Genomic DNA, 13,463 nt, shown 5'->3' with positions numbered 1-13,463 from the left:
CACCTGCTCAAATAAATTGGAGTCATTTCAAGAATATCCAAAACTAGACCGTGTAGAATGAGGGTGTTCAGTTGGCCAGAAGGCTCCGTCTGAGAGCACATTGTTTCCTGACATCTTTCAAACGGCCACAATTTTTTCCATCTCCTTGTATGATCAATTCAAGGCACCATTCCATGTTGTTTGGATTTTCAACAAGTTTTACATTTTTCTAGAGTTTTTCTCATGAAAAAAGATCGATAAATGATCAGACTTGTCACAACTTGCATACGGGTCAGAAATCATTCAAACCTGGTAATGGTGCCTACCATGGGCAATGCCCACCTTCCTGCAAAAGGTTGGGGTCATTTGAAGAATGTCCAAAACTAGACCATGTTCGACAAAGGGTGTCTGGTAGGCCAGAAGGCTCCGTCATAGAGCCTATTGTTTCTCATTATCCTTAAAATAAGTTCATAGATTTGGAGAAGTTCATGAATTTAAGAAATGAAAAAGAATATGAAAATAATAAAAGAAAAAAGAAAAAACCGAAGAAAAAAATGGCCAAACAAAATCCAAAAAAAAAACAAATTGAGAGGATGCACAAAAAAAGAAGTAATTAGACACAACAAGTGAGTTGTCCTAGTTGGTTATAGTGGGTGGAAGTAATCACAAAGGTCCATAGTTTGAATCCTACTTCATGCACCTATTTTGTGAAGGTTAAAAAGGAAAAGAAAAATGGGCCAGACCTAGGTCGGAGGGGTGTGTGCGCCGGATTGTGTGAAGCTACTCCCTGTACAAGCGGGAGCGCCTAGTCACCCTTTTCTGCGGTAGTTAGTGAACGTGGCACTTGAACGCCACCTTCCATGGGCCAACCCAACTACATGAGCGATCAGTTGTTGCTTGTCAAGAGCATACGCCGGATCGCTTCTTCGTGATTCGACAAAAAAAACTTCTTCATGATTGACCAGGACGAAAAGTTGACCATTGACATATTTGACCTTTGACCGTTTGACTATGAAAAAAGGTTCATCTTTTCATGGATTCGAAAAAATTAGCGGATTTGCAAATGTTCCCAAATAAAAATACCATGAATTAAAAAATATCGCAGATTTAAAAAATCAAGGATTCAGAAAAAGGTCACGAATTCAAAAAAATGTTAAAATTATGAAAACAGTTTATTAATTTTTAAAAAATTCCATCGATTTTGAAAAAAAAATTCATCGATCTCAAATGACGTTCTTCGACTTTGAAAAAATCAATATTAAAAAATCATTGATTTTTTCAAAATGGAAACTGAAAATGTTTGCATATTGCAAAAGAAAAAGGAACAGAAAAAAGAAAACAAAACAAAAAGGAAATGAAAAAAACGAGAAAAGAAAGGATCAAGAAAAAAGGAAAATGAAAAAAAAAGAGAAAAGAAGAAAGGAACGAGAAAAAAAATATGTAAACGCAACTGCTCACGGAGGCTGGTTGGTTATCACGTCCAACTTGGTACTCCTCCAAGGTTCACAATTTTTTTACGATTAAAAATCAGAAAAAAAAGGAAAGAAAAATGGGCCAGCCCAGCTCACTGTACAGCTGTACATCGTATACGGCGAACCAAGAGTTTTTAATATATGACCATCATGCTCTTTCTTATGAAAAGGTATGTACTAATGGAAACGGTTCTTGTATTTAGGAGGTGTACCGAAGCAGAAGTGTGATTATAAATAAATTAAAAAAATTCTCAACTCTAGCAGGTTCATTAAAATAATTTTAAAGTCTCACTGAAAGTTGAGACTTTAAAATTATTTTAAAGTGCACTATAATCTTATCTTTGATATCTTAATAGGAGCCCTACACCAGCGGATTTTTCCGGCTTCTCAAGCAGCCATGTCACCCGAATTAATTTTAGGTGTGGGATCAACTTTGAATACAATCGTCTTTTCAGTGCTTGGGTTGTACGACGAAGTCAGCCTATTGAGAGCATGTGGGCTGCCTATAGCCAAGTACTAGGTCGCAGACTCCTTAATCGGCTGTATAGCTCATGGATGTCAACGGCCGCACTAGGTCGCTCACCGTCATCTTCTTGGCTGTAACTCTCATCGCCGCCGCTATCTCTTCCACTTCCGCGACCTAACCTCTTCCAGAATAATCCGCGCATATATATCAATAAACGGTTTTGCTAAAACTCAGCTAGCTGAGAAATAAATTGGTCTCATTCACATCCCTGCCCGTTTCGATCTAAAATCCTGTGCAATGTGAGCCACAATGGGCTTAACAAAACTGTTTGCAATGAATACCTAACACACACGGTGATATGAAATCCAATAATCCATGTTGCAATGAGGTATCTCATTGCATTAGGAGATTCAATAGAACCGGTGCGTGGTGTGGCACCACAGTGCAATGGGTTAGCGATCATTACAATATGATCTTCGCATCAACGACACGGGTCGATAGCGCTGGGCCAGAGCATCCTATGTCCATGTGTGATGTGTGGTTTTTGTCAAACGAGATATGTATGAGGAGATAGATAAGATAGATAGCCGCATGGGTAGTTTAAATTATGTATTCGGTTGTAACTATACTTCTTATCTCCTATACTTCTTCTCCCTCAAGTTATGTATCTCCAACAGAATTGTACGTGTATCAGGGACTCGCAATTCCCTATATAACACGTACCACGTCCCCCTCGAAGGGTAAGACGTTTCCGCATCACACATGGTATACAGAGTCTCCTCTTCCAATCTCATCTAGCCTAGCTCATCGCCATTAGTGCCCTAGCCATGTCTTCCTCCGGCTCCTCCCACCCAAACCTCAACCAACAGGTTACGGAGAAGCTCACCCGCATGAACTATGTTCTGTGGCGTGCCCAGATCGTGCCGCAGCTGCGGGGTGCTGGTGTCTTTGGCTATGCCGACGTCACCACACCGGAGCCGGCTCGACTCCTCGTCACCTAGGACAAAGACGGGAAGGAGTCCTCAATGCCCAACCCTCTCCACCCAATCTGGGTCAAGTAGGACCAGCAGGTACTTGGTTATTTGCTCAACAATCTGTCCAAAGAGGTTCTTGTGCAGGTGACCGCGATCACCACGTCGCCCGCGCTCTGGGCTGCTCTGGCGGGCATGTTTTCGTCGCAGTCTCTCAGCCGGGTGAACAACATCCGCACGGCCCTCATCAACGCGCAGAAGGGGAACCAGTCCGTCGCCACCTACTTCGCCCACATGCGCGGCCTCGCGGACGAACTCGCCGCGGCCGGCAAGCCTCTGCAAGATGACGAGCTTGTCTCCTACATCCTCCATGGGCTGGACATGGACTACCAGCCCCTGGTGTTCGCCCTCAACGCCCGCATCGTGCCTGTCTCCCTCGACGAGCTCTTCTCCATGATGAGCAACTTCGACCAGCGCGTGGCGCTTTTCCAGTCCTCGGGCGGCTTCAAGTCATCGGCCAACGCCGCTTTTCGTGGCCGCGGCGGCGGCTCCTCGCATCAACGCGGATCACCTCGCAACAGGGGCAAGGCCTCGGGCGGGGGACACGGCAACAACAACTCTAGCACTCGCGGCGGCGGCGGGCGGCCCTCTTCTGGCAACAACAGGGGCCGTCGCGGTGGCTCTACCAGGTCACGGCCAGATGCACCTCGCTGCCAGATCTGTGGTAAGCTTGGGCATACGGCCAAAGACTGCTGGTATCGCTACGACGACGACGGCGACTCCTCCCAAGACGAGGACAAACTTGCTGCTGCTGCGGATGGCTCCTATGGGATCGACACCAATTGGTACGTCGACAGTGGCGCCACCAACCACATCACCAATGAACTTGAAAAGGTGACAATGAAGGAAAAGTATCGTGGCAAGGATCAAATCCACACAGCTAGTGGTGAAGGTATGAGGATTAACCACATTGGTCACTCAATTTTTCATACCCCCCGTAGAAAAATTCTTCTTAAGAAAATCTTGCATGCTCCTAGTGCCAATAAAAGCCTTCTTTCTGTTCATAGAATTGCTCTTGATAATCACGTTTTTCTCGAATTTCATCTATATTTCTTTTTGATCAAGGATCAGGCCACGAAGAGAATCCTCTATCGAGGTAGATGTGTTCGAGGGCTTTACCCATTGATTCCGGAGCGCACAAGATTCAATAAACAGGCTTTTGGTGTTGTCAAACTCTCGTCAACACGATGGCACGATCGTTTAGGACATGCTTCTTTTGCTTTAGTTGAAAAACTTAGGAAAAATAAGCTCCCGTATGTTGGTGAGCGCAATGTTGAAACTATTTGTAATTCTTGTCAGCGAGCTAAAAGTCATCAACTCCCCTATCCAATTTCTACTAGTGTGTCTACTCAACCATTGCAATTGATTTTTTCTGATGTTTGGGGACCGGCCCCTAGCTTTGTTGGTCGGCACACTTACTACGTAAGCTTTATTAATGACTATAGCAAGTTTTTCTGGATCTATCTTCTTAAGAAAAGATCCGATGTTTTCCAAGTGTTTAAAAACTTTCAAGCACTTGTTGAGCGTAAATTTGATTCCAAAATCATCGCTGTCTAATCCGATTGGGGAGGGGAATACGAGAAGTTGAACTCCTTCTTCCAAACCCTTGGCATCTCACACCATGTGTCATGCCCTTACGCTCACCAACAGAATGGCTCAGCTGAGCGCAAACACCGTCACATTGTTGAAGTTGGTCTTGCTCTTTTAGCTCATGCGTCCATGCCATTAAAGTTTTGGGACGAAGCGTTTCTTACTGCTGTACACATTATCAACATGCTCCCTAGTCGTGTCATAAATAATGAAACTCCAGTAGAACGCCTTCTTCATGTCAAACCTGACTATTTCACTCTTCGTGTGTTTGGGTGTGCGTGCTGGCCTAACCTACGCCCATACAACAAACGCAAGCTCATGTTTCGATCAATCCAATGTGCTTTCCTTGGGTACAACGCCCAACACAAAGGTGTAAAGTGCCTTGACATCTCCACTGGTCCAGTCTATATATCACGCGACGTGGTTTTTGATGAGACCAAATTCCCTTTTTCTGATCTTCATCCAAATGCTGGTGCTCTACTTCAAAAAGAAATTCTTTTGCTTCCTCCAAGTCTCTCTGGTTATGATCAAGGGGGTGTTGATAATTGTTGTGATCATATGTTGGCTAACCCTCTTGCGCATGAGTCACCTGATGATGTTACAGGAGCACCACACTATGGAAACAGAGAAGAAAATGGCGAAGAAATCAACCCAAACGGTGACGAAATCCATCCAGATGGCCCTCATCACATGTGTCGCGGCGAGGGGAGCAAATCCCCCTCGGGATCGGAGCTGCAGATGCCCAGGCAATCGCCTCTGGGATCCGTGCCAACGACCAGCCGCACGCCCGCGTCAGATGCACCAGGCGTGGTCGGTTGCGTGGGCTCCAGCAGCCCGCTGCATGACGCGCGCCCCCCTCCGACAGGGCGAGACGCGCCCTCTAGCCCGCACCGGTCTCCCGCCGCCACGCGGCAGCGTGACAGTGGCCCAGACCGCACGCGCTTCGCAGACCAGCCGGTTTGCTACAAGCAGCGCGGCCTCACGCGCCAGGCGGATGCGGGGTCGGCTCCTGATTCAGGCGGGCCCGCGCAATCACGCGCTCATGATGAGCCGGTCGGCGCCCCTGGATCGTCTGCGGCCCCTGCGGTGTCTCCCCCACCATCGCCTCGGGTCACAGCCACAAAAAATCCCGTGCATCCAGAACCGACAGTGGCGGGCGAATCTTCCTCAAGTTCTGCTGCTGATCTGGCTCCTGTGGGATCCTCTGTGGCTGCAGATCCTGCTGGTTCACCAAAACGCCGCACAAGACTACAACAAGGTTTGATTCAACCGAAAAATTACAAGAACATAATCAAATATGGTCTAGTTTGTTCCACAGGTGAACCAGGTGAGCCCAACACAATTGAAGATGCTCTCAGTGATGACAAGTGGAAAAAGGCAATGGTAGAAGAATATAAGGCACTTGAAAGAAATAAAACGTGGCACTTGGTTCCCCCCAAGCAAGGTAAAAATCTCATTGACTGCAAGTGGGTATTCAGAATTAAGAGAAAGTTTGATGGAACCATTGATCGCTATAAGGCTAGACTAGTTGCAAAAGGCTTCAAGCAACGGTATGGCATAGACTACGAGGATACTTTTAGTCCGGTTGTAAAAGCTGTTACCATTCGTCTCGTACTGTCTATTGTTGTTTCCAGGGGATGGAGCCTTCGACAATTAGACGTACAGAACGCGTTTCTTCACGGTGTTCTGGAAGAGGAAGTGTACATGAAGCAACCTCCTGGGTTTGAAAGCAAATATACACCTTCCTATGTGCGCAAGCTAGATAAAGCATTATATGGACTGAAACAAGCTCCAAGGGCATGGTATTCCCGTCTCAGTAAAAAGATGCAGACACTTGGCTTTGTTCCTTCCAAATCTGACACCTCCTTGTTCATTTATAACAAGTTCAACACTTCCATGTTTGTTCTCATATATGTTGATGATATTATTGTCATGAGCTCATCTAATGAGGCAATATCAGGACTCTTGAAGGATTTAGGTGCTGAATTTGCTCTCGAGGATCTAGGAGAATTGCATTACTTCCTAGGAATTGAGGTGAAGCAGCACAAGGATGGGCTACATCTTTCTCAGGAAAAATATGCCACAGATTTGGTAAGGAAGGCAGGTTTGCAAGGTTGTAAACCCACACCCACTCCTCTCTCTAGTACAGAAAAATTATCTCTTACAAAGGGAACACTCTTGGGTCTAGAGGATAGTACAAAATACAGAAGTCTTGTAGGTGCACTTCAGTACTTAACATTGACCAGGCCAGACATTTCCTTTGTTGTCAACAAAGTATGTCAGTTCCTACATGCACCCACCACAGTTCACTTGACTGCAGCTAAGCGCAATTGTCAGATATGTCAAGTATACTTTGAATGTTGGTCTAAACTTCAGCAAGTCACCCTCTACTCTTGTCAGTGCCTTTTCTGATTCAGATTGGGCAGGATGTTTGGATGACAGACGCTCCACTGGTGGCTTTGCAGTATTTTTTGGACCCAACCTTATATCATGGTGTGCCAGAAAACAAGCCACAGTGTCCAGGTCGAGCACTGAAGCAGAATACAAGGCCTTGGCCAATGCAACAGCAGAAATCATCTGGGTACAGTCAATCTTGAAGGAGTTAGGTGTGAAAAGCTCTCAAGCTCCATGCTTATGGTGTGATAATCTTGGTGCCACCTATTTGTCTGCAAACCCAGTATTTCATGCTAGAACAAAACACATTGAAATAGATTTTCATTTTGTCAGAGAGAGAGTTGCTAATAAACTCTTGGACATTTGTTTCATTCATTCAAGGGATCAAGTGGCAGATGGGTTTACAAAAGCTTTGCGTACAAGGAATTTTGAAGATTTCAAGCATAATCTCAACCTGATGAAGTTGTGATTAAGGAAGGGTGTCAAACGAGATATGTATGAGGAGATAGATAAGATATATAGCCGCATGGGTAGTTTAAATTCTGTATTCGGTTGTAACTATACTTCTTATCTCCTATACTTCTTCTCCTCAAGTTATGTATCTCCAACAGAATTGTACGCGTATCAGGGACTCGCAATCCCCTATATAACACGTACCACGTCCCCCTCGAAGGGTAAGACGTTTCCGCATCGCACAGTTTTATCCGTGTATGTGGTGGTGCTCTTCCAGGCAGACGTCATGTCTGGTTTGTAAATTTGCCTTAGGGCATCGGCACTCTCTCCTTGATACTGTCTAATTAATAATGGGTGGATGTTCTCTGGAAAAAGTAATGCTGCGTTATGTACTTAGCCTGTCTTCCTGTGTTAGACGTATTTAATCTTGAATTAATGTAGAAATATCTGGAGAATAGTATGATAAACTTCATAACATCTCGAGTTTGGTGTGAATAATGTAGAAACAACTCAGATAATAACAACTGAAGCAAAGTAATCAGCTATCTGCCATCTGGCTCTTCAGTGATGGTTACATCATTATTACTACATGGGACAACAACACTAGCTGATTCATGTACCTTAGATACCCTTAAGTTGAAGTATGCTGGATGATTAGGCTCTGGGAGAATAACATTCTCACTATTTAACATTGCAACAACATCTGACATGGTGGGCCGATCATCTGCGCTCTCTTGAACGCACATCAATGCAATGTTAATGTACCTCCTAGCCTCTGTTGTATGGATCTCCTTAACAATTGACACTTCTAGAAGCTCAAGCCACTTTCCTCCTTCCCAGAGTTGCCATGACTGCATGAAGTCATAATATATCTTTTTCATATACATATACATGATAAAGGTACTTCAGTCTAAAACATAGTACACTCGCATGCGAGAGTGTAGAAAATGCTCACATATCCAAGAAGGTTAAGAAAGTCTCCGTACTGATGGAAGCCAGAATTCCTTTTCCCACTAAGGATCTCAAGAAGTAACACACCAAAACTGAACACGTCAGATTTGATTGAGTAAATGCCTTCAGATGCATACTCCGGAGACATATAACCACTGAAATGAGATAGACGCAAAAGGAAATATTATATTATATCAAAATTTAAATTTAGGCTCATCAACTAAAAATTGGTGTCATAGGCACTATCTATATTGTAATTTGTCTTTAAGAAAGGCATGCTTACTATGTACCCACTACCCTCTTTGTGCTTCCCTGAGTATCATTTGAGCTGAAAATTTTAGCTAGACCAAAATCAGAAATTTTAGGATTCATTTCCTGATCCAAGAGAATGTTGCTGGCCTTAAGGTCTCTGTGAATGATGCGCAAACGAGAGTGCTTGTGTAGATAGAGAAGACCTTGGGCTATCCCTTCGATTATCACGCGCCTCTTTTCCCAATCAACCAACGTTGTTTTGTTTTCATCTGCACATTAGGAAGTGCATTTTAGAGTATGAACAAATCACAATAAAAAATATGGTTCAAAACTGCATTGTGGGTACCAAATATAAAGAAGTCCAAGCTCTTATTTGGTAAATACTCATACACCAAAACTTTTTCCTCTCCCTGAATGCAGCATCCCAAGAGTTTGACCAGATTGTTATGTTGTAGTTTTGCGATAAGTTCAACTTCATTCTTGAATTCTGTGAAACCCTGTCCTGAATGTGAAGCAAGCCTTTTAACTGCAATTTCCATTTCATCTGGTAGTCTTCCCTGTAAGAACGTACAAAACAAAATTGGAGGTGAGGTGTCTTACTGATCTTATAATTGTGCCCGTTTCAACACTGTCAGTCGTATGTATGTATAACATCTGGCTTGAACACTATGCTACAGTATTTGATAATGTACTAACTACTCAGCAGTACTAGGTGGTACTTCCCCAGATCAGAGAGGAATTTGCCATAGCGATCTACTGCTGTACGGAAACTCTTGTACATATCTCTTTCTCTTAATATAAGGACATGCAAGTTTTTTCCGTGTTCTTGAAATTTTTTTTCAATGACAGAACGTGACATCCATATTAAAGAACTTTGGGACACAAAACCTCACATGTTGAAGACATGTTCTTAATATTCCATTTCATTGGATCAATTCAATTGCCTTTTGAGTTCCAGTCCACTTTAGGACAAAATAAACAACTATATCAAGACTTCCTTATTTGTCTATTTCTGTAAAATTATGTACTATATTTTACGTGTACTTGGATGAATGCATTAATTTGTTAGTGGCCAGGAGATCTTTGATTCATTTAAGCCAATAGAGATTTAATTTATATTTTTGGAATGAACTCAATCTTTTCAGGACAATACAATTACCTTGTAGACAGGGCCAAAGCCACCTTGCCCAAGTAGATTCCCTTTGGAGAAGTTGTGCGTAGCATTCAATATCTCAGAAAAGTCAAAGAGAGTGAACTCTGAACTCTTCTCCTCCAATCTCCAAACCAGTGCATCTTCTTCTGGCCTATTCGTGGCAGCTTGGTCATTTAAGTTTACCTTTCCTAAATTGAGAGGATACACAAATATACATCATTAAGTTGTGCCTCAAAACTGGCTGACTTGAATAAATTGTTGTTACAACAAACCTTTTCTTCGTCTTCTCATCCATACAACGAAGCAGATAAAGCACATAAGTATTGAGAGCAATGGAGCCACCACCGCAATAATCCACAGCGGCCTCTTGCTTCCGTTGCGTCCTAAGGAAAAATAATAATGTACAGTTCTCATATATAAATGAAACGAAGTTATTTGTGGACAGTGATAAATCAGCTTCACCAATTGAACAATAAGATACAGATATAACTCTAGCCCCAAAACTAAGAAAACTGAAGCTTTTTCCCTGACACAATTCTAAGATATTGTCAATTGGAGAAGTTCTATCTAAACACACAATTTATGTACTATAAGATACAATATAGCTTAAGATATAGTGCATCAGGAGTATCATAATAATGAGAGGATCTTCATTTGACGAAACCCAAATGATGACAATATCTTTTTTTTTGGAAATGGAGGTATACCCCCGGCCTCTACATCATAATGATGCATGCAGCCATAAATGATGACAATATCTAAGTATCTATTTTCCTTCTAAGTAGAGTTACCACAATGTAGACTAAATTAATCAGCTGCCAGGAAAGAGAATTTCATGTAGAATACTATTCTTATTTCCGAGCTTATTACTTCTCACAGCATATACATATATGTATAAGTTCTTTTAAAGTCTGCATCCATAAATGCTTTACTCAAATGGAAAGAAGAGATAACAAATTAAAAAGAAAAAAGAAACATCGAGAATTTCAAATAACGATTGTGTTTCCCCACAAGATGTGTGACATATTGACACATGACCTAAATTGATTAATCCAATTGCAGCCTTGGTGCCTTGTCCATCTATGAATGGCTGTGTACATCACTTGATGTAGATGCCGGGAGTAATCCTTCTTTTTGAAAATAAATGTCCATCCATGGATGTGCCAGGAAGGATGAGAATTTACATACCGTGCTGTTCTTTGATGGTCGTTTGCACATCTGGGGATGGCATAGCAGCAGCTGGTGGCTGCGATCGTGGGAGCTTTGTATCTGGCTCTACACGTGGCGTGGTAGTAGTGTTGTCGATTGCCGGAACATCAGGGGCCAAGTTGGTAATATGCAGTATAGGATCTTGGAAGAACGGATATATTTCGTACCTTACGGTGCACCGTGTCCCAAGAATTCGACCACCTCGCTTACGGTCGATGTAATTGAGCGTATACTGCAAGGCCTCCCAGAAACAGGCCCCACAGTCTTCGATGGTGAGGTCGGGCGTGCACTGCATAAGACAGTACAACGTTGGGAAGGAGCTGATGTCTAATTGCGAGGTGATGAACCTCCTCGAGCTCTTAGTGGCGGATTGTGCCGTGCCGTTCAGAAGCGTGAACAAGAAGAGCTTGAAATAGTCAACGCTTGTCGTGAGATTCTGGTAGTTCTCGAGGATGAGTGTAGTATTGCCATTGACGGTGGTGGCAAGAAAATTTTGGTTGGAGAACCTGAGCATGCAGATATCGTAGTACACGGAGGCGTCCTTACTGTACGGGCAGAGCTGCTGAGCGTCCTGGAAGGCGGTAGCCACGCAGTCCTCGCAGGCGAAGGCACTGGTGTCGCCGCGGCAGAGCGTGAGAGCGTGGACCATGTCCGGAATATCACCCACTGTGGCGGTGGCGAAGAGGGTGGTGTTGGACGCGGCCTTGTTGGGAAGGGTGGAAGAGAGGAGCCTGAGGTTAGCTTGGTAGGTGCTATTTGGTGTGTAGTTGCCGTTGTTGCCGCAGTATTGCCATTGCGCAGCGGCGAGAGGCGCGAGGAGCAGGAGCAGAAGGAGGGGGGCGGTAACCATGTCCATCGACTAACTTGGTACCTGGGCTGGGCAGAAGCTAGTAGAGAATTCTTATACTAAACAATACTCCCATCAACATCACAAGCATGGAAATGTGTTGGGACGTGTGTACTGGTCTAGCCGCCGAGCGAGACTATGCGTGGAAAAAACTACAAGAAGATTTTGGTGTTTACAAGGAATCAAGTGTTTTAAGGGCATCTCTAATTGATAGCCAAAATCTAAAACCCCAAAAAAGGTATCCGCATAACTTTAAATCCCCAAAAATCCTGGGTATTAAGAGTCTGGTTTCTAATCGATGCTCAATACTTGACCGAAAAACATATTTGAATTGTAATTTTACTGCTTTGTACATCCATATGGCACATCCACTTCATAATAAGCATATGCTTCCTCCGTTTCTTTTTAGTTTGCATATAAGATTTGGTCAAAGTCAAACTTTGTAAAATTTGACTAGCTTTGTAGGAAAAGATATCAACATCCACACTTTGAAATCAATAATATTAGATGCATGATGAAATTAATTTTCATAACATGTAACTTTAGCATTGGAGATGTTAATATTTTTTTCTATGAAGTTAGTCAAACTTTACAAAGTTTGACTTTGACCAAATCTTATATGCGGACAAAAAAGAAACGGAGGGAGTATGTACTGAATTCACTAAAAAAAATATTCTATGTAATTGAACATGTTATATAATTAAACTTCAGTTTGACATTAAACAGAAGCTCCCAGATAGCTAATCTCGAGGAATGCTCCAGGTGCACAAAAATATATGATAAAATGCTAGGTCAACAATTATGTAACACAATATATGTTAATGTTTACAAAAAAACTATTCGTGTGGTCGGAGGCGTACCCCGCAGTACACGCGGTCAGCAGTAGATGTCTGGATCACCCGGTCGTCGCGGGAGTCGCTTTAGACTTGGGACTCGGTTTAGTTGACGGGGGCAGCTTAGCAGCTCCTTTCAGCTAAATCAACTGACCGAGTTTCGGAAAATCTCTATGATTGGCAGGGGGCCTAGAAAGTTGACTGGGAGGGAGGGCAGGACTTGCTGTTGGGGCCCTAGCAGTATACCGCTGACTTGGTTGACTGATTAGAGCATCTTTTAAAAAAGCTAAACTAAAACAAACTTATTTTGAATGGAATTATTGGCGCCTGCCTGCTCTCTGAGGCTTGCCCCCGCGTCGTCTCTCCGAGGCGACTTGGGCGGCCACCCCGCCGGGCGCCGCCATAGCTCGCCGCGGCCGGCAAACAACGTTGGGCAAAGCCCGGTGAAGGCTGTTTGCCAGGGCCGTGGCGTCGTCTCGGCTTGGATGACTGTTCGAATGTATCTCATGATATAGGTGATGTCGCGGCGTTGTGCAGTCTTGGTTGCCCGGTGCTTTTCGATTGCGTTGATGGTGCAGTGTCATGGTTTAGTCTCGGCTCACCGCTGCAGTTCGAGCGCCTGTGGTGCCCCTTGTTGTGATGTTTTGGGTGTGCTCTGTGGAGTTCTATGCTTGGGGATGCCCTTCGGCTACGCCGGTGACACACAGGTGTCGTGGCGTCATCTCGGCCCGGGTGACCGTTCGAATGTACCTCATGACACAGATGGTGTCGCGGCGTTGTGCAGTAATGGTTGCCACAGTGCTTTTCGATTGCGTCGTTTTGCCTCGGCTCGA

The 13,463-nt window shown here is 43.8% G+C and overlaps 1 protein-coding gene across 3 annotated transcripts; it reads right to left on the bottom strand.

Moving 5' to 3' along the window:
* Positions 1-7,829: 7,829 nt before the first annotated feature.
* LOC125546118 (G-type lectin S-receptor-like serine/threonine-protein kinase At4g03230) lies at positions 7,830-11,817 on the bottom strand. 3 transcript variants are annotated; one of them, XM_048710261.1, is made up of 8 exons: positions 11,118-11,254; positions 10,930-11,016; positions 10,014-10,124; positions 9,748-9,929; positions 8,935-9,145; positions 8,620-8,857; positions 8,341-8,491; positions 7,830-8,236 (listed from the first exon to the last, which is right to left on the bottom strand). In XM_048710261.1, exons 2-8 carry the CDS (start codon positions 10,970-10,972, stop codon positions 7,928-7,930), a joined length of 1,245 nt encoding a protein of 414 aa, XP_048566218.1. In that variant the 5' UTR covers positions 10,973-11,016; positions 11,118-11,254; the 3' UTR covers positions 7,830-7,927. The 3 variants fall into 3 exon arrangements, with proteins under 3 accessions (XP_048566218.1, XP_048566216.1, XP_048566217.1); XM_048710259.1 differs by having other exon boundaries at positions 10,930-11,817; XM_048710260.1 differs by having other exon boundaries at positions 8,062-8,236; positions 8,627-8,857; positions 10,930-11,817.
* Between the last annotated feature and the right edge of the window lie 1,646 nt (positions 11,818-13,463).

Source organism: Triticum urartu, chromosome 3 (assembly GCF_003073215.2).
Source record: "Triticum urartu cultivar G1812 chromosome 3, Tu2.1, whole genome shotgun sequence".
Lineage (NCBI taxonomy): Eukaryota > Viridiplantae > Streptophyta > Magnoliopsida > Poales > Poaceae > Triticum > Triticum urartu.
Note: the sequence above shows the minus strand (reverse complement) of the source record. Positions and strands in the feature narration are given on the sequence as shown.

Excerpts from the sequence above, each read along its gene's own strand:
- LOC125546118 (XM_048710259.1), bottom strand. The coding sequence starts at position 11,806 with ATGGACATGGTTACCGCCCCCCTCCTTCTGCTCCTGCTCCTCGCGCCT. Across the intron at positions 9,930-10,013 it reads GATGAGAAGACGAAGAAAAG|GAAAGGTAAACTTAAATGAC; the intron begins GTTTGTTGTAAC and ends CTCTCAATTTAG. Across the intron at positions 8,858-8,934 it reads CTTGGACTTCTTTATATTTG|ATGAAAACAAAACAACGTTG; the intron begins GTACCCACAATG and ends CCTAATGTGCAG.